This window comes from Chionomys nivalis, chromosome 19 (genome assembly GCF_950005125.1).
Source record: "Chionomys nivalis chromosome 19, mChiNiv1.1, whole genome shotgun sequence".
Taxonomy (NCBI): domain Eukaryota; kingdom Metazoa; phylum Chordata; class Mammalia; order Rodentia; family Cricetidae; genus Chionomys; species Chionomys nivalis.
The window spans coordinates 15,818,214-15,840,328 of NC_080104.1; the positions used below are offsets into that span (position 1 = coordinate 15,818,214).

General features: G+C 38.3%; 1 protein-coding gene across 2 annotated transcripts in view; it reads right to left on the reverse strand.

The window, feature by feature from the left end:
• The window catches only part of Ptchd4 (patched domain containing 4), a 183,931-nt gene that overhangs the window by 115,516 nt on the left and 46,300 nt on the right, over positions 1-22,115 (reverse strand). For both annotated transcript variants that reach the window (XM_057751829.1, XM_057751828.1), the window contains exon 2: positions 11,430-11,910. In XM_057751829.1, coding sequence (XP_057607812.1) covers positions 11,430-11,910 — 481 coding nt within the window. The remainder of the gene's footprint in view (positions 1-11,429; positions 11,911-22,115) is intronic.

The window sequence follows — 22,115 nt, forward strand, 5'->3', positions numbered from 1 at the left end:
TTCCCTACTTTCCAAGTTCCCTTTTCAGATATCGCTAGAGCAGTGGTTCTCAACCCGTGGGTCACCAGCCCTCTGGGGGGTGAACCATCTTCAGAGCAGTTATCTTGAATATCATATATTTACATTATTGTTTGTGACAGTAGCAAAATTATAGGTCTGAAATAGCCATGAAATAATTCTATGATTGTGGATCACCAAAACATAAAGAACTGTACTTGAGGATCACAGCACTGGAAAGGTTGAGAACCACTGTTTTACAGTCTTGCTTTAGTGAAAACTGGTTTTCTCTTTGTGTATGTACAGTGATTTTAGGAATCATTTTCTAGTTCTAGTCTTTCTCCTTGTGCCACTGAGACTAAAGGTCTTACAAATATCACTCTTCATCCTCACAATTGGTCACAGATGTCATTTTTTTATCCTGTATGAAAGCCCCACACTTCTGAAGTACATATTACATTTTGTACAAATTTGCCCTGGTATGTATTGGCCTTCTTTACAGACCCCAGGGACAGTTTTTCCTTTTGGTTAAGGGTTTGTTAGTAATTCAGTGTACCTGTAGCCACCACAACTACTATCATAGTTTTTGGTGATCTCATTTGCTTTGGGATAAAATCCATTGTATACTAAGACCATTTGGTTTGATGAAACCCCAATGCCCTCAGTCCCACACTTGTTTTCCATATCAGAAGGAAAAGAGTGTAGCTATTTTCATTAGAATAACCTCTCCTGAAAAACATTTGCAGCAAACACCTCTAGACTCTACTTTATCCTTCTTGCTCATTTTTATTGTGATTCTAAAAGGACCACATCTTCCAAAGACTACCAGAACAATAGCTCTTGTTCCACGCCCTCTCCTGAAATGTTATCCTGCCAAAAATCACCTTAAGATGTGGGATTCTTTTTTTTTGTTTGTTTGTTTGTTGTTGTTGTTGGTTTTTCGAGACAGGGTTTCTCTGTGGTTTTGGAGCCTGTCCTTGAACTCTCTCTTGTAGACCAGGCTGGTCTCGAACTCACAGAGATCCGCCTGCCTCTGCCTCCCGAGAAGATGTGGGATTCTATTGTCTCATTCTTGAATCCTGTCTGGCCCTAGTTATTGTTACACATCCAGGAGAAAATGATGGGTTTGATGTGATGCAAGATCTCAATTCAGGCCAGACTTGCATCTTCTTTTTTTTTTTTTTGGTTTTTCGAGACAGGGTTTCTCTGTAGCTTTGGTTCCTGCCCCGGAACTAGCTCTTGTAGACCAGGCTGGCCTCGAACTCCCAGAGATCTGCCTGCCTCTGCCTCCCAAGTGCTGGGATTAAAGGCGTGCATCACCACCGCCCGGCCAGACTTGCATCTTCTGCATAGACTTCTTGAAATACATTTTCTAGGAGCTCCTGATACCATAGAAGTTGTCTAACTATTCAAAGAACACCATGGTGGTAAGGACACATTTACATACTCAGTTCAATAGTCCAAGATGAAATCATCCTTCAAACTATTTAATATTATTAGTGCCATGAGAAGTCTCTAATATCTCCAGCTCCAACTTAGAGATGCTATCACTGAACCTGGATTCCACACAATTTTATACGTCTGGTCCAACCCACATTTTTAAAGTTGGATGCCTAATGGATATCGCTGGCTTAACAGATACAAAAGTAAACTTCTGATTACTTTCCGCTTAACGTGTAGCTCATTCTCCCTGACCTTCTTAGCAGGCAATGGCAACTGCAATCTATTCATTCCTCAAACCTTGGGGTTACCCTTGACACCTCTCTCTCCTGCAGGGCATATGCAGTTCTTCAGTGAATCCTGTCTACTTGGCTTTTGGGTTCATATTCTGTATTGAATCCATTTTTACCCTGTCACTGCTCTGTTACTCTGTCATGCCATCACTGCATCCCAGAAGAGTTTTGGGATCACTTTTTGCCTTATTCTTGCGCTTTTACAGACTGGTTTACACAGAATAATCAGAGTCTTTTAAAATTGTGTCAGAACACACCTTCTTGTGACAAAATTCTTCTGATAGTATTCTTTCTCACCAGATTAAGTCTGAAGTGTTACCTGCTCAGTGCCCCATGGAATCTCTCTGTACCCCTTCTAGCCCTTCTCTTTAGTCAGCTGCTCATTCCACTCCACCCATCCACTCTTTCTTGTTCTCAGTCCCTCTTCTCATTTCCCAAAGCACTTTTCTAGATTTCTAGGTGGCTCTTTCTTTTACTTCACTTAGCTTTCTACTTCAATTTTAATTTTTAGATAAGCCTTTTTTTTTCTGGTTAACCATGCTCTTTATCTCACAGGCCATTTAATTTTTATATTTTTGTATCATTTCTCAACAATATGGCAAAGTTTATATTTCTTTATTTTGTTTTCCCATCTTTCCCTTCTCTTGGACCTATGTGTAAAATCCGTGAGAGTAAAGACTTGATTTATTCTATTAAAAACCTTTGAGTCTATAATTCTAAACACTTTGAGTATAATAGTATTCAATAAGTAACAACTGATAAGTAAGTGAAGGTGGGCTTTGAGGCACATACAAGCTTATATCTATAAACCTTGAGCTTATCTGCAGAAACCAAGTTCCCTTTACGTGACCAGTGTGTGCAGAGGACAAATGTGAGAATGCACAAATTCAGAGTGAGCAGAGAAATAATAGTGAACCAAGATTACACATAGTCCAGTAACTATCTATGGAAAGGCAGAGCAAAGCACTTTTCTGAGGTATTTAGTTCCAATTCCCCCTCCATAAAGAGGGGATGTATGCATGGTAAGCAAATGAAAACCTTTAAAACAAAAAGGGAAACAGTGAATTTTAAATTTAAAATTGGTAGAATTCTCGGTGGTTTATTCTTGAATAAAGAAAGGATATTAAGCTTGAATCATTTTGGAGCTTAAACATTACAATTCTGGACTTGTTGAGTGTGAGAGACTTTCTACCTATAGCCATATTTTATAAACCCAAATATGGAGCATGTAACTTGACAAATAAAACTTTGCCTAAGGAAGCATCAAGAAAACGTATGAAAATGGGAATTAGCTTTTAAAAGGAATGATATTTAAATACATTCTATGTGTCTCTGAAATAACACTAGGGGCATCAAGTGGATCAAAAATACATAATGAATACAAAAGGAAAATACAAGAGTAAAGGTGTGTCAGGTATGTGCTTCTTTGGTTTATAAAATAGGCACCATAAATGACATATCCTGCCTTGATGAGGTGAAGGATTTTGAATTGGGGCATAAGAATTCTTCCAGAAATATAGAAGAAATTGTCATAGTTTTGTTGTTGTTGTTTGCTTGTTTTCTTTTTCTCTTTTTGTCAATTTGATACAAACTTAGGTCACCTGGGAAGAAGGATCCTCAGTTGAAAATATTCCTCCATCAGACTGGTGTGCAGGTAAGTCTGTGGGAACATTTTTAAACTAATGTAGGAGGGCCCAGTCAACCCTCATGGAGCTGCCCTTAGGCAGCTGGCCCTGGGAAGTGTAAAGAAAGGTAGCTGGGAGACAGTGAACTCCAGAGGAGCAGGCACAAGGAAGTAACTGCTGAGGGAATAGGCCTGAGCCAAGACCGCTGTGGGTCCAGGAGCAAGTCTAGGACATCCAAGGGAGTAGACTGGAGCCAGAGACCTTTGTGGGAGTAGGCCCAGGACAAGGACATCTACAGAAACAGGTCTGAGCCAGTGACCTCTGCTGGAGCAGGCCTGAGGCAACAAACTCCACAGAAGCAGGTACAAGGGAGTTACTACTGAGGGAGTAGGCTGGGGCCAGAGAACTCTGCAGGACCAGGAGCATATACAAGGGAGCCACTCCTGAGAGACCAGGCCAGAACAATAGACCTCTACTGGACCAGGCATGAATTAACGACCTCAGAGGCAGGTCCTGTGCCAGGGACATCTGCAGGAACAGGCCCAATCCAGTGACCTCTGCCGAAGTAGGCCTGGGCCAGCAACCTCTACCACAGCAGGCTCAAGGCAACAACCTCAGAAAAAGAGCCCCAAGAAAGAAGTCCGATAAGAATTACACCTGACTTCTCAATGGAAACAATAAAAGCCAGAAGGTCCTGGTCAAGCATTGTACAGACATTAAGAGACCATGGTTGTCAGCCCAGACTACTATACCCAGCAAATCTTTCAATTACCATAGAAGGACAACATAAGATATTCCATGACAGAACCAGATTTAACCAATACATAGCCACAAACACAGTACTACACAAATTACTAGAAGAAAATCAATAACCCAAGGAAGTTGGCTACATCAACAAAATCAAAGACAATTGATGATCTCACAGCAGTAAATCCCAAAGAAGGGAGAAACACACAAAATAACAACAACAACAATGAAAACTAAAATAACAGTAGATAGCAATCACTGGTTATTAATATAAATGGACTCAACTCACCTATAAAGAGACACAGACTAACAGATTAGATACAAAAACAGAATCCATCCTTCTGCTGCATACAAGAAACATACCTCATCCTAATAGACAGACATCACGTAAGAGTAAGGTTTAGGAAAAAATTTTCCAATCAAATGTACCTAAGAAACAAACTGGTGTAGCTATCCTGATATCTAACAAAATAGATTTCAAACTGAAATCAGTCAAAAGAGACAAAGAAGGACATTTCATATTAGTCACAGGAAAAATCCACCAGGAGGAAGTCTCAATACTGAACATCTATGTCCCGAATACAAGGGCACCCTCTTATGTAAAAGAAACACTGTTAAAGCTTAAATCACACATTAAACCTCACGCACTAATAGTGAGAGACTTCAACACTTCACTCTCACCACTGGACAGGTCTGTCAGACAAAAAATTAACAGAGAAATAAGAGAACTAACGGACATCTATAGAACATTCCATCCAAACATAAAAGAATATACCTTCTTCTCATCACCTCATGGAACCTTCTCAAAAATTGACTACATACTAGGTAACAAACTAAACCTCAACAGATACAAAAAAAAAATTGGAATAACCCCTTGTATCTTATCGGTTCACCATGGCTTAAAATTACAGTTCAACAGTAACACTAATTCCAGAAAGCCCACAAAAACATGGAAATTAAACCATGCTCACCTGAAGCAACAATGGGTCAAGAAAAAAATAAAGGAAGAAAAGACTTCCTAAAATTTTATGAAAATGACCACTCAACATACCCACATTTATGGGACACAATGAAAACAGTGTTAAGAGGAAACTTCATAGCACAAAAATGCCTACATAAAGAAGTGTGGGGGAAAATCCCACATTACTGAATTAACAGACATTTAAAAACTCTAGAACAAAAAGAAGTAAACTCATCCAGAAGAACTGCAAATTTGAATAATCAAATTGAGAGCTGAAATCAACAATATAGAAACAAAGAAAACAATACAAAGAATCAATGAGACAAAGAGTTGGTTCTTTGAGAAAATCAACGAAATAGACAAACCTTTATTCAAACTAATCAAAAGGCAGAGAGAATATATCCAAATTAACAAAATCAGAAATGAAAAGGAGCACATAACAACAGATGTTAATTCAGAGAATCATTAGGTCATACTGCATAAACCTGTACTCCACATAATTGGAAAACTTAAAGAAAATGAACAACATTCTGGATAATTATCACTTACCAAAATTAAATCAAGATCAGATAAGCAAATTATATAGATCTGTAACTGGTAAAGAAATAGAAGCCGTCATCAAAAGTCTCCCAACCAAAAAAAGCCCAGGACCAGATGGTTTCAGTGCAAAATTCTATAAGATTTTCAAAGAACTAATGCCAATATTCCTCAAATTTTTCCACACAATAGAAACAGAAGGAACATTACCAAACTCTTTTTATGACTCTACAACTACCCTGATACCCAAATCACACATAGACATTACTAAGGAAGAGAATTACAGACCAAACTCCCTCATGAACATTGATGCAAAAATACTCAATAAAATACTGGTAAACCAAATCCAATAACATATCAGAAAAATCATCCACCATGATCAAGTTGGCTACATCCTACAGGTTGCAGGTATGATTCAATATATAAAAATCTGTAAATGGAATCCACCATATAAAGAAACTGAAAAATAAAAACCTCATGGTCATCTCATTAGGTGCTAAAAAGCCTTCAACAAAATACAACATCCTTTCATGATAAAGGTCTTGGAGAGAGCAGGGATACAAGGAACATACCTAAACACAATAAAAGCAACATATAACAAGCCAATAGCCAACATCAAACCAAGTAGAAAGAAACTAACAGCATCCCACTAATATCAGGAACAAGGTTTTCTACTCTCTTTTTATCTATTTAATATAGTTCTTGAGGTCCTAGCTAGAGCAGTAAGACAACAAAAAGTGATCAAGGGGATACAACTTAGAAAAGAAGAAGTCAAACTCTCATAATTTGCTGATGATATGATAGTTTACATAAGCCACCCCAAAAATTCTACCAAGGAACTTCTATGACTCATAAACACTTTCAGTAATGTAACAGGATACAAGATTAACTAAAACAAAACAAAACAAAACAAAAAAAACCAACCAACCAAACAACAACAACAAAAAAAAAACAGTAGCCCTCCTGTACACAGTTGATAAATGGGCTGAGAAAGAAATCAGAGAAATATCACTCTTCACAAAAGCCACAAATAGCATAAAATGTCTCGGAGTAACTCTAACCTAACAAGTGGAAGACCTTTATGACAAGAACTTTAAACCTTTGAAGAAAGAAATTGAAGACAGCAGAAAATGGAAAGATCTCCCATGATCTTAGGTAGGTAGAATTATCATAGTAAAAATGGCAATCTTACCAAAAGCAATCTACAGATTCAAAGCAATGACCATCAAAATCCCAGCAAAATTATTCATAGACCTCGGAAGAACAGTACTCTGTTTCAAATGGAAAAGCAAAAAATTCAGGATAGCCACAACAATCCTGTACAATAAAGGATCTTCTGGAGGCATCAAACTCTTACAGAGCTCCAGTACTGAAAACAGCCTGGTATTGGCATGAAAACAGACAGAAGGACCAATGGAACCGAATCAAAGACTCAGCTATTAATCCACTCACCCACAAACACCTGATTTTTGACAAAGAAGCAAAAAAAAAAAATCAAATGAAAAAAGAAAGAATATTTAACAAATGGTGCTGGCATAAGTAGATATCAACATGTAGAAGAATTAATATAGATTCATATCTATTGCCATGCACAAAACTCATGTCCAAATGAATCAAAGACCTCCACATAAAGCCAACCACACTGAACCTCATAGAAGAGAATGTGGGAAGTATACTTGAACCTTTTGACACAGGAGACCACTTCCTAAATATAACCCCAGTAGCACAGACACTGAGAGAATCAAGTAATCAAGGGGACTTCCTGAGACTGAAAAGCTTCTGTAAAGCAAAGGACATGCTCAATAAGAGAAAATGGCAGCCTAGAGAATGGGAAAAGATCTTCACCAACCCCACATCAGACAGAGAACTGATCTCTAAAATATACAAAAACTCAAGAAATTGATCAGCTAAAGAACAAATAATCCATTAAAAAATGGAATACGACTTAAACAGAGAACTCTCAAAAGAGGAACCAAAAATAGCAGAAAGACACTCAAGGAAATGCTCAACATCCTTAATCAAATCAAAACAACACTGAGATCCCATCTTACACCTGTAAGAATGGCCAAGGTCAAAAACACTGATGACAACTAATGCTGGAGAGGTTGTCAGGTAAAGGAAACACTTCTGCATTGCTGGTGGGAGTGCAAGCTGGTACAGGCCCTTTGGATATCAGTGTGGCGATTTCTCAGAAAATTAGAAAACAGCCTTCCTCAAGACCCAGCATTACCACTTTTGGTATATACCCAAAGGATGCGCAATTGTACCACAAGGACATGTGCTCAACTCTGTCCACAGCAACATTGTTTGTCATAGTGAGAACATGGAAACCACCTAAATGCCCCTTGACTGAAGAATGGATAAAGAAAATGTGGTACATTTACACAATGTATACTATACAGCAGAAAAAAAATAACGACATCTTGAAATTTGTAAGCCAATGGATGGATGTATCTAGAAAACATCATATTGAGTGAGGTAACCCAGACCTAGAAAGACAAATACTATATTATACGTATTCACTCATAAGTGATTTTTAGACATAAAACAAAGAAAACCAAACTAGTAATTCACAATCCCAGAGAACCTAGACAACAATGAGGACCCTAAGAGAGACATACATAGATCTAATTTCCATGGGAAATAGAAAGAGATAAGATCTTCTGAGTAGCCGGGCGGTGGTGGAGCACGCCTTTAATTCCAGCACTTGGGAGGCAGAGGCAGGCGGATCTCTGTGAGTTCGAGACCAGCCTGGTCTACAAGAGCTAGTTCCAGGACAGGAACCAAAACCGCAGAGAAACCCTGTCTCGAAAAACCAAAAAAAAAAAAAAAAAAAAAGATCTTCTGAGTAAATTGGGAGCATGGGGACCATGGGAGAGGGTTGAAAGGGAGGGGGAAAAAAAAGAGAAAAAAAAAAAGAGAAAGGGAGGGGAAAGGAAGGGAGGAGAGCAAAGAAAAAATATATAGCTCAATAAAATCAATTAAAAATGGTAGCTGTAGCTAAATGCCATTCTGGAGAGCAAGTGAGTAAGCTGCATTGCTCCATGGTCTCTGCTCCAGTTCCTCTCCCTCTAGGTTTACTTCTCTGCATGATGGAATACAATGTGAAAATATAAGCCAAATAAACCAGTTACTCCCCAAATTGCCTTTGGTCAAGCTTTATCACAGCAACAAAAAGAAAACTAGGACAGAAAAAGAGAGATTTCTAAGAGTTGTTGAGCTGTTTCCTATATTCTGCTGATTTTAGATAACATAGCTTGGACATTTCATTAACACAATTTACCAAAGGCTTTGCACCAACCAGCATTGTGCAAACGTTGTGCATGCCAGTGATAAATACATATTTAACAAATAAAATTTATATTTCACATCTCATTTTCCTTCCCACCTTCACAACATGTGTTTTCTGTGAGTCGTGTCTTTGCTTATCTGATGCTCTGTATGCAAGACTGTGATATTTCCTATCAGTAAGTTAGTCTCTGTCTCTGTCCCATTCTCTGTCTCTTTGTTCCTCTCTAGGATTAGAGTCTGGAGGTTAATATAAACCCTGCAATTTGAGAGTGACAAAATCCTACATTCAACAGATGAGGAAATAAGTAATTTCATAGCATCTTCAATTTTACTACTGAGTAGCCCCAATTCTTCATTGTCAATGTGAAGAACCAGATCAAACTGATATTACTGAGTGTTCAGTATAGCACACAACGCAAGCAGAATACTGGGATGGAAACACAGCCTTGGTGAAGTGGAACTTTTAAGCATCTGTGTGTGGGTTTTTCTTTGCCATGCCTTTGGAGCACAGCAGACACGTTCCTCTCAGAACTGCAGCAGCACCCTGAGTATACACTGACCTGTCTGCTTACAGTCCATGCCCATGGTATCCAGAGTTGATTTGTGGTTCTAAAGTTCAGTGGATAGGGACACAGTATGTGCCATACATCTGGATTTCTCTATCACTACTGTTGTTAGTGTTCTTGCTATTAGGAATGAAAACACCACTTTGTCCTTATAGTGCTGGCATTATATTCGAGCATTACTATAGGTAGATTTTCACCTTATTTGTATAGAGTGTGTAATTTTATCCTTTTCTGAAAATTATCTTTCTATTCCATGATTAGGATGCCACTGGTTTTGACCAGGCTGGAGCAAGCCATGTCTTACTTGTGAGTCTTACTTTGTGATTCTTAGAAATCTTGTGTCAATTTTCAAGTTGAGAAGAACTGGAATATTTAGAAAAAGTAAAATACAGTCCTAGACTCATTTTATCACTAGTGCCAAAATATTTTACATAGTTTTGGATAAAATATTTTTATTACCTAATTAATATGCATCTGTGATGATTTGCAAAGTTTTAAAGACTCAATTGTGTGAAGCCAAGGGCTGTTTCATTTTCATTGTGGAATTCACTACACTTTCATACAATGTTACACACTAACATTTGTAGCTATTTGTGGAGCATTTACTTTAAACGAGAATCTTTCATTATAGTCTCTTAAATTAAAAAATAATAATTTGCAGAGCTTCCATTATTATATTATGAAAGAAGTAATGCTTAAGTTAGATTCCCAATGCTGACACATGACCTCAGTTTGTACAACTTGCATGCCCCTTGTTAATTTATAAATTTGCTTGTGAAGGTAGAAAGAAATGGGTGCTTGGGCCATCTAGAGAGCTTTCTGCATTCATATTTAGCATTTAATAATAAAACTTATTTACATCTATTTTTTTGGGGGGGTTTCAAGACATAGTTTCTCTGTGTTGATTTGGAATCAGTCCTGGAACTAGCTCTTGTAGATCAGGCTGACCTCAAACTCAGAACTCAGAGATATCTGCCTGCCTCTGCCTCCTGAGTGCTACGATTAAAGGTGTGCGCCACCACTACCCTGCTACAACTGATTTTAAGCTAGTACATCCAAAGCCATTCTTTGTAACTTAAGGATCTCTTGCTTGTGTCAGGTCACTAGGTCACCACCTGGAGGTTCAATTTCTGAATTATTACACACACAGTTATACCACATAGAATAGAGCCTTTTGAATACCACAAATATCACCATCGTCTCCGCTTTATTGGTAAGTCATACCCATCCTGTCACTGAGTCCTCACTCATGTCTATTCCCAGAAAATATCCATACACAGACACCACATACATGCATACACACACGTGTCATTTTTATATTTAGGTCATGATTTATGTTTGGCTGGGAGAATATTTATTATCTTAATTATGGATGATTACTAATTATTTTCACTAGAGATAAATATATAGGCTAGATAATATATCTATGCCATATCAGACAGGTTTTTTTTTTTTAAATTTTAAAAGATTTTTTTACACAGGTAAAAGAATACAGTAGGTTCTGTGCAACACTACTAAATGAGTTTGAGTTTCCTTTAGAAGATCTCTGAAATTAAGACACATCAGTTGTTCTCTTTCATTTTCCAGTATCATTAACTATCATGTCACTATCACTGAGGGTAGCTATGATGGGGGACACAAAATTCTGTTTGAAATAAGCATCGACTCTCCTTATTTTTATAGCAGGCAATTCCAATGTATTAGTTATGAAGAAACTGAGTAGAGAATTCCCATATTATACAATTTAAAGATTTCTGACATCCTTAGATGAAAGGGAAGGATGATTTGATTTTTGTGTAATATATTTGAAGGCCTCAAAAAGGTAAGAAAAACCCAAACTCTAAGGGAAAAAAATTACACAATATCACACACCAAAGCAAAAACTAAAACAGATTTCCACCTGAGAAGTCAAGAAAGTACTACCTTGCCCCAAACCAGCAAGAATCTGATTACCACAAGGATGGATAGTTACCCATGGCGAAGAAAGGGATTCCCAGCAGGGTGGAGTTGTATTTCCCATCTGTGACGAAGAAGATCCCAGCTGCAGTGGCGATGGAAATGCATACTGTGAGTACCCCCAGGAGGCCCAGGAAGGGCTTACTGCGCAAGCAGTCCTTCATGGAGCTGGACAGGGTGGCCGTGGTCAGGATCAGCACGAGGCTCACCAGGACCTTGCTTCTGGCCAGGATGCTGGTCTTATGAAAGTCTCTCCAGAGGCTAAAAGATGCCAGAGAGTACAGTTGAAGGTCTTGGTGCTCATCCTGGAGCTTCCTCATAAGCTTACAGAACTCATTCTCCCACTTCTCCCCTATGAGGTCTTGAGTGGCAGAACCATAGGTCTGGAGGTAGTAGGTGATTTGAATGGCTCTGGCTGACTTGACCCGCTGGTCTTTGTTGTTTGGTACTTCCACTACCCCGCCCAGCTGGTGTCCAATAAAACTGTTCCTCCCATCCTTGAAAACAGAAAGAGGGGAGACTTCAGTTACCAGAAGGATGCACATTCCAAGGAACAGTTTCTTATTCTAAGTGAAGAAGCACAGGAATGCAAAGAGAGGTGTCGGTGATGGTGGAATTGATGTGGGTGGAGAGGAGAGTCGGGATTTTAGTCTTAATCTTTTGGAACTACGTGGGAACCCCTGCAGGACGAACAGGAATAAAGACGGTGGAGAGAGTGTCAAAAAGCCTCATGCGAAAAGGCTCATCCATTTGGATTTCCCAAATGCTCTCCCTCAGTACATTTTCTTCTATAGAAATCTAGTCCAATTCCTTAAGAGCAGATAAAGTTTATGATTTATGTTTAGCTGTAAGTAGAGCAAGGCATGAGGCTCACCCTAGGCCATGCTAAAAAGATGGAGTAAATTTTCCTTCAAAGAGATACTACATATATCCTTCCCAGAACTCCTGGCCCTAGTCCTGCCCTAATAAGCCACCACAAGTTCTACAGTGTCCTTGTTCCCTTTTCTGCCTTTTTCTTTCAGATGCTGACCAGAATGTAAATTAGTTTTATTTCCTTGATACTTTGGGCTTCCTTATTTTCTGTAGAGCCTCCTTTCCTGCTATATATCTGACCTTTGTTCTAGCTCAATGGCATGTTTTTTTTTTCTTCCTTCTTTTTCTAGTCTCCTCCTCTACCAGTCTCTGATATTTAGATTGCCTGGGTGGTCTCCTTTTCAATTCTAAGAAAATTGTCTTTGAGCTTCAAAACTTAACATGTAATCATCCTATATATAAATATGCTAAGGTTTCCAGTATCAACATAAGCACCAACATGCAGACAAGAACAGCCTTACATCTTTACATTTGTGTGGTCAGGTGAATAGTTCAGAACAGGATAAATACGTTTCTAAAAGCCAGTGTGGTATTGAAACACTTCCTGCGTGTGGTACCAGCACTTCCTGGGTCTGCACAATCTCCCCCTCCCCTGACAACACCTGAATCTGTCTTAGTCTTATCTTCTCCTATAGGTAGATTCTCAAAGGAAGCTGATAAAATTTTCAGATAGTATCACCAAATGGTGTCCAAGCTTCAGTGTTGAGCTTGAGGAAGTGTAGATAAGACCATCATACTAGGAATTGGGTAAACAAAGCAGTCATCCTTCTTTAAAGCACACTCACTTAGAATTGCCGGTTATTCTCATCCAATGAGGGTGCTCTCTGATCGCCATCACAAAACTTTAATCTATTTGGAAATATTATTCTTATCAAAGATGTCTCCACACTTTGGTGGTAATAGCTGATAGAATGTTGAGCCCAAAAGTAAGTTTCAGGATGATTTATAGGGCTGAGAATACATTGTTGGTATCAGGTGAGATGTAGGCACAAAAGAAAGTTTATCCTACAAGTAGTTTGTGTGTGAATGGAGTCAGGAAACATGTTCTCAACAGGGTATAAAAGAGTTGATTCTTAGCAAGCAAGGAACAGTTCTCTCTAGAGAGCAGTAGGCAAGGGCAGCAGAACACTGACCAGTGTGTTGACCATAGGTATTTACATGGAACTACCAGGCATCTAGTTAGCATTTGAGATACTTTGTTCAATCCAGACACCTAGATATGAGGCAATTGTTTGCATTTTGTTTTAACATGCACAAGTGTCCCCAATATTTCAGCATGTATTGCAAACATGAGAAGTTGGAGATATTTAGAGAATGCAAACTCAACTTGGAGAATTGAAAGAGAACGATATCACAGTCACTCTGTGTACCTTCCCCTTCATGCTAAATAGTTACAACCACCTTAAGAATCCAAACTACTGAACAGTAATGATGCACTCCTTTAATCCCAGCACCCAGGAGGCAGAAGTGGTGGATCTCTGTAAATTTGAGGTCAGCCTGGTCTATAGAATTAGTTCCAGGACAGCCAGGTCTACAAAGAGAAACCCTGTCTGGAAAAAAAAACCCACCAAGAAAAAAAGAAAGAAAGAAAGAAAGAAAGAAAGAAAGAAAGAAAGAAAGAAAGAAAGAAAGGAAGGAAGGAAGGAAGGAAGGAAGGAAGGAAGGAAGGAAAGACGCCAAACTTGACCAAACCCAAATGAATAACTTATTTCCTAACAACAATTTGATTTGTGGGTTCTCCTTGGTGTATTGACTACTGCAATGAATCTTTGTAATCTTACTATTTCTTTTCTTTCTTAAAACTAAACTGGGGCTGGGGAGATAGCTCAACAGTTAAGAACCCTGGCTGCTCTTCTAGAGGACCCAGGTTCAAGTCCCAGAACACAGAAGGTAGCATATGACTATCTATAATTCCAGTTCCAAGAAATCTGGCTCCTCTTCTGGTCTCTACAGGCACATGACACTCATTTTGTGCACAGAGATACATGCAGGCAAAATACCCATAGAAATAAAAATAAAAAGTAAAAAGCATAACATCAAACTGAAAGTCTGATTATAAGTTTCCTTGTTTAAACCCATTGGATCTTGCAAAGATTGTTGGCAAGATTTGAGGAAAGCGATGTGAATCATGCCTCAGAACTGAGTAACTGTGGGTATAGTTTGTGTTTGCTCACCAGATCCAAATTGCTCACTTATTTGATGTATTTTATCTAAATACTGACATAATGTTTTGGTTCAATTTTTCTTTCTATAGCTCTGAAATTCTGTCTTTATTTAAACATGTGTATCTGATCATCTGAGAAAGGCATATCCCAGAAGCTCTGTTTCTTTTTAAGAATGTGTTGTTCTGTCTTAGCTCCTTTCTATAAAAAAAAAAAAAAAAAAAAAAAAAAAGACCTCTAGGGATCTTTGGCAGCAGTGCAGACAGTTAGGTGCTCTCAGGTCTTACTTGGAGATTATAGTGGATAAGGAAGGCGCTGATCACATGTCTGGACAAAAATCAAAATTTTAAAGATGTATAGATTTTTAGATAGTCAAAATTTATTCAGTTTGACCAGCTGCCAACCTTCCTTTTGAAGTTGCCTAATATTCATTTCTTTAAAGAAATAAAAGTACCTTATAAAAGATAGGCCGTCAGTGTATCTTCCCTCATTATATTTCAGTAAATAACAATGAATTACTGGTCAATGTTTAAATCTCTGCACCTGAACAATATAAATGAGGTGTTTTGACATCCATCCCACATGAAAACTCCATTGGATGGTTACAATATGTACATGCACTTGGCTCAGCCAACCTATCCACTACAGATAGTAGTAGTGGGTTCTTTAGAAACCCAGATATATGCATTATGGGCATGACAACATCCTACTTTTAGATAATCAATCATTAGATACTTCTAAGTAGGAGAAACTGAGAATGAATGCAGCAAATATTCTATTTCTTGAGAAACTTCCTTGAACTCATAATATACTCAGGTAAGTTAATGCTGTATACTACTCAGAAGATCATGTGACTTGAGTTGTACCATGTAACTCATTCTAATTGGGAGAACTAACAGGGAGAACTTCAATGTAGTTCATTGTCTGTGTCATCTCCAGTTTTCTTAACTCAACAAGAGATATGAATATATGAAGTGATGATTATAGGATATAGAAGAAAGTTTTCAGCTTTCTAACTCTATGAAAAAACTACCTACACAAAGAGTTTGGAGAGACCTGAATGTCAGTAATGCTGTTCCTACAACTATTTGTGCGATACATTGGTTATTTCAGCAGCAGGCTAAGATCTAACTAGTCATGGGTAGAACTGTTTTATTTGCTAGATGAGTGAGCCTGGATGCGTAGAAAAGGCATGCCTGTTAGTTTCTACTTAGATCTACACCAACTCCAATCCTTCTAGACCTTCATTGAGGCAAAGCAGAGAAACCACTTTGACTCGTATATGAAACTTTAACTGTAGACCCTCCTTTCCAACTGTCTTCCTCTTCATGTAGGCAGCCTGTCAGGTAAAATTATGCCTGGAATTTGACTCAGCCTCCTCATTACTCATAGTAACTTCTCACACAAATTTTGAAATTTCTGTGAGTATAGGTGAGTATTGCTATGAAATATTGGTTAATTTTTTAAATGGTAGGATGGTAGCATGCTGACTTCAGTGTTGCTCTATTTCAGTGCTCTGCTGAGCTCAGCTGTCATGTCACCAAAACAAGATAGCATCAGGTCTCCAGTTAAATCATGGTTTGATTCTGCTGTTCCTTAATGTACTTTTCACATCGTAGGCATGGCCTGCTCAGACATTTGCAAATGAGAACACATCATCTCTATACCTGAACCCTCCACTGGTTTGAACTTGCACTAGGCCTGCAACAGGGGCAGAACTGCAGAATGATGGATGGCCACAGCTAGAGATGTCTTCTGACCCTGCCTACTGTTCTCTCTCTTTTTCTCCTCCTGCTCTCTCTGTTCCTCTTCCTCCTTGAACACATCACATTTATTTCCATCTTCAGGTTTGTATCTGATGTTCTCATTGCTTTGAATATTTCCCTATATTCTTCTTAAATCCAAGACTACTTCCTGTTATGGATGTCTTAGCTTAAAACAACAACAGCAACATCAACAACAAACTATTTAAATCTAACCTACACTGGACACCCTGTTACCCAAGGCCATTGCATTGTCTTGTTTTATGAGCTTCCTGTTAATGACATCTACCTGAGATAATTGTATATAGTCATTCAATTGCTCCTTTTCTGTATCTTCAATTAGAGCTCACACTCACTGAGATTCATGACCTTTCCTGGCTTGCTCACTAATAACTTCCTGAAGCCTTAAACAAGCCCAGTCTCTGCATAACGCTCGTTAGTTGAGTGAACTCACCTTTACGTGTAAACCACTAATCACATTACATTGTAGAGATTGTTTTGCTAAAATTGGGTAATTTGAACTACCCTTTTTCCCCCCAATCTCTTTAGTTTCTCGTATCATGTCCCCAGCATATATTACTTTTCATCATTCGCTGTGCATCAAGCCCATGCAGGACAATAAGTCACTACTAGTGACAACAGACAGGGGGCCTCAGTGAGTGCAAGACAGCCAGTGAAGAAGCATTCACATGTATTAGGCTTGAAGGCAAAGGAGGCAGGATGCTCAAAGAACCGGAGGGAGCGGTGAGATGTGAGGTTAGAGAGGAAATAGTGCTCCAGCAGCACTGCCTCATTAAGGGGAAAGGTTGGTAGTTCAGTATGAAAATATGGGTGAGTGTATTCAGGAGAAAGACTTGATGTACTTTTTTGAATTCTTATACTAGCGCACTATGATTAAAGGTTTTGGGGGTCAGAATGATTCCGAAGCAAAACATCAGGAAATCCTACAGGTTTTCAGATTCTGGATGCAGCATAAGAAAATGCCAGCAGAGGCAGTCTCCAGTAGGTAAATTATTGCAAGGTGAATCAATAAAATCATAGGTCACAATGCTGTCTCCCAGCCATAAAACAGCACATCATGGGCTCTGTTTAGTGACAGCGATGCAGGAGAAATATTCCTGGGTTCTTTAGCTTGTGTTAAAAGCTACTGTTCTATACCCTTCAAATTACTTCCATCCAGTCTACACCTCTACAGCAGTAGGAGAGTTAATCTCAGAGTAAAGACCCAAGATGTCCTCACCGAGATAAAAGAATGTGGAGATACTCTGTAGACAACTGTGCACAGCTGAACTACTCAATGATGTTTTGATAGGGTAAGGAAGCAAGCTGAGCATTTGTTTCATTGGATACTGGGTTAACATCCAGATAGTTTATGACTATGAAATAATTTTGTCAGCACAGCCCCTGGTCAAGGCAATTGTAAAACAGATTTTATTGAGTTTCAATGAGGTAGATGCTGCAAGCATATTATGAACTTCTAGATGGTCAACTGCCTTTTATTAATGAAGAGTAAGTCTTCCTGCATACCAAAGAGCTAGTAAGAGTTTTTAAAAAATGATGGGATTTTGTTTCTTTCTTTGCATAATACTTCCATTGCAGTTGTTTCCTAACATATTTCTTTGTTTCATTTCCCCTTGTTAAATGTAAATACAAAATAGGATTAAGTGAAACCATCACTTATCTTGATTTTCCATCACAGGGTTTCATATTTGGAAGGAATAAGCAAGTAATAAGAAAACAACTTCCTACAAGGTATTTGATTAAAGAAAAATAAAAAAGTCATTTTTTAGATGAGGACTTTAAAGCATTAAAATGCCCCAAAGAGAGAATAAATGCAATTCCTTTTGTCATATTTTAAGTTCAGAAAGTGTAGTAGTTCAGATTGTTTTCCACAGAGGAAGGCTAAAACAATAAACACAAGATTTCTGTGCTGCTGAAATAAAACAAAATATTAACCTACCAGAATATAAAATATTTTTAACAGAGCATGTTAGCATGTCAGTGGCCCAAGATTGGTTGAAATGATTTAATCCAACTAATAGACTCAAAGACAGAGGATCTTCATTTTGGTTGTCCTAGGCAAGTATTTCATTATTCTTGAGGAAGGGTTATACTGCCATAGCTTCAAGGCACCAATGAGTTCAAAAGAAAGTAAACAAGCAAAAATAAGGTTACAGCTACCTACAGAGGCAGTGGTGGTAACTTCATTCCTGTTTCAGGTTCCAACGCTCACATGCTTAGAGATAATTTGTAAATGTACTTGAAAGAGAGAATTTGCAAAATGGTGGCTATATGAAAAGACTTGAGTGGCCACCTACTATGCTTATGGTTCCACCCACAAACAGGACAAGGAGCACGAGTGTCTTAAGCTCATTGTCCATAGTAAGATTTATTACTGCTTAACACCACAATTGAAGGCTTTACTTTCCAAGGTCATTTCTATAGTTCATAACATAAAACCTTTATGGTCTTGCAAAGGTCATATATGTTAATATAAGGTATGATTAGTGCTCAGATAGGGTTGAGTATTGTTCTTATTAGTATGCAACACATGGGATATTTATATAATATTGTTTATTCATTTAGTCATTTAAAGTTGTTCTCCACTTCCCAGCAGGTGTCTAAAATGTGCACAGACAGAAGTTTGTAGGCACAGGACCAAGTCATAGGAGTTTAATTTCTACTTCTGCTAAAATAAGCAGGTGTTTCCTGGTTTGTCTCTTCTCCAAGTGAAGCAAAAAAAATTTAGTTTCTATTATCTCTGAAGTTCTGATCCACTCTTTGTTAAATGGTATCCTGTTTTCTGTTCGTTTGTTTTTCTTTGTTTGGTTGGGTTTTTTGTTGTTGTTTTCAACTTTACAGAGTTAATGTTATTTGGGAAGATGAACCTCAGTTGAGAAAAATGCTACCATCAGATAAGTCTGGATGCAAATCTATAGTACATATTCTTGATATTGATTTATGTGGGAAGATCCAGTTCACTGAGAGATTATGCCTGGAGGTTCAGAGATTTATAAGAAAGCAGGCTGAAACAGTCAGTAAACAGTACTCCTCCCTGGTCTCTGCATCAATTCTGGCCTCCAAATTCCTGCCTTAAATTCAACCCTGCCCTCAAGATGAGCTACAACTAAAGCTGAAATAAACCTCTTCCCAAATTGCTTTAGGTCGTGGAGTTTATCATAGCAATAGAAACCAAATGATTCCTCAGTGGTGAAGACAATACATGTTAGAAGACCAGCTAGATCAGTCTGCCTTATTGTGATAAAATGGAAAAACAACATAACCTATACTCATTTCCATAGCAACAAGAAGTGTTATCACTTTCTAAATCTGAACAAAGCCACTTCTCTTCCCTTCTGTAATTTCCAGAAAGATGTCTTAAATAACAACAAAAGGAAATGTGTCCCTTTTTTCTAGTGTGTAAATAGTCAGCAACCGAAGTGGAACTGATCAATTTCTTTAGAAGTAAAAGCCATTTGTTCTTCAGATCCCTGTCAAATCAGCTCTCCCATATGTATTTGCTTAATACACATTAGCATACATACAATGGATTTTTTCCATTCCTGCTAAATGTTCCCATGAATTTATAAACTGAATAGAACTAGCATTATCCACCTGTATCAAATGAAAATTATATTGGTGAAGACAGGAGACAGATATAGGGAAGATGAGGAACCTAAAGATAGCAGTTCCATTTCTGTATTTCGTCCAGGGCCAAAGCCAAACGGTACAGATGTTCTCAGTCCTGTCTTGGATGGAGAGTTGAGGTCTCAGAAGACAATTCTGGTTCTCTCTCTCTCTCTCTCTCTCTCTCTCTGTATGAATAATTGAACTTATGGTTTAAAATGTGCAAGGCAAGTTCCACAACCACTGAGATATATTCCCATCTCTGTCTCTAATTGGTTATCATTCTTTTCCTAAGCAGCACTACCTATATGTCAGTGTGTGGTTAAAGTTCTAGTCCAGATGCTAATCCCTTCTCAGGAACAGTAGTTTGAATTTTCATGATGGAAATGGTGATGACCTATTTTCTAATTTCAACCCATCTCTTAAGTGATCTTAAGGATTCAACCCTTGGACAACAAATGCTACAAAGCATTGAGGGCATCTGATGGTGGATATTACGGTTCTGTTAGCCCCACTGAGGAAAAGCTATTGTCTTCTGATCAAAAGAATAAAATATATTTCATGTCCTGGATGGAGACATGCTCCAAAGATTAAAACATCACATATCAGTGTCTCCTCTCTTAACAGTTATTCCAATTAACTGGCCTTACAAGATATCACCCCTTAGAAAGGCCAGTTCACCTAAATCTATGCAAAGAAGAAGGGAAAAAATTATCTCTTTAATACTATAATGTGTTTATATTTCCCAGATCACCCCTCTCCTCGCCTGGTACAGTCACTCTCAGAACTTCAGTACCATGGTCGGTCAGCTTTCTGTATTATTAAAAAAAAAAGTAACTTCTGCTTTTCTCTATCTCATTGTTGTTTGGATATAAGCCAAGGCCTAAGCATGCTCTTGAGACACTCTGGGCTTTGACAATCCTTTTCTATAGAGGCTTCCTCTCCTTCTGCCATTCAACACTGGCCTACATGCTTTTGAGATACTCTGGGCATTGACAATCCTTTTCTATAGTGGCTCCCTCTTCTTCTGCAATTCCATGTTGACCTGTCTTGTTTGCTGTTCCATTGTTAAATCTTCCTGCTTTCTTTCCCCACTCTCCCTATCCCTCCTCATCGCAGTTGTCAGGGTTACATCTTCCCAGCCCTACTTTTTTCCACACTCTAAAAATTTTCGTTCAAATCCGTTTCTAAAATCTTTATTAATGAGACTAGGATATGATATGAAAATAAATATTTTGTTCCTCTGTAGCTAATATTAGTGATCTTATTCCACCATCTCCATTAAAAGTGGTATAATTATTCTTTTACCTAAAATGTTCACAAAGGAATCATAACGGCTACTCAAGGACGAGTATCTTACATCAAACAGTACATAGCTATGATGTTGACCTGCTTTAAGGGAGCTCACTGCCACCTAAATGAGCACTTGAGGAATACTGCAAGTCCCTATGTCTGGTAGAAGTACTGAAAGCCTTGCCATTATAATCCTTTTTTGGAGTAAGAATATTTTCCCTTAAAATATTCTGTTAATAACCACAGGCCCTATAATAAATATGGCACTTAGTTTATTAGCACCTGAGTTGAAATACAGGTCATACTGACAACCTACAGGGGAAACCTCAAAGTAGAGTTTAAAACATCCTTTGATCACGGTAAAGATAAGCTCCTGTTTCTGAAATACTATGCACCTTGTACACATGATCTAAACTTCACCTTCTCTAAAAGCCTGCCAAGGACTAACTTTTGCATTTCCAGAACTTTCCATACATACTGACAGAAGAAGGAAATTACCAATAGTCCTACATAGCCTCCAAATCACGATAGCGACCAGCAAGGCAAGATATCCATTCTGGCTCAATAGTGGCACTAATATCTTGATGGTAAACAACAGCCATCTATTTGGATTTAAGGCCCTTTTAGTAGGGAAGAAATCACTCCTGGTTCTAGAAACCTAGCCAACTACTTGGGGGCTAGTGAGTTAATGGGTCTTAGAGAAGAATATAGAGTCTCACGTTACTAGACCAGCATCATTCCTAACTGCATTCCAACCATGTATCCATAAACCCAGAGGTAAGCTGTTCCTACTCCAAATCAAAGACGTTTCTGGTAAATAACAGAGACCATCACAGAAAACTACCAACTGCTCATGGGGTGCACATCCCCAATAACTCCTGCACCCAAGGCTTAGGGAGCATCACAGAAGAGAAAAGCAGAAAGACAATGAGTCAAAGGACCAGTAAGTCAGATGTGAGATTGTGTCATTAGAAATGACAGGGA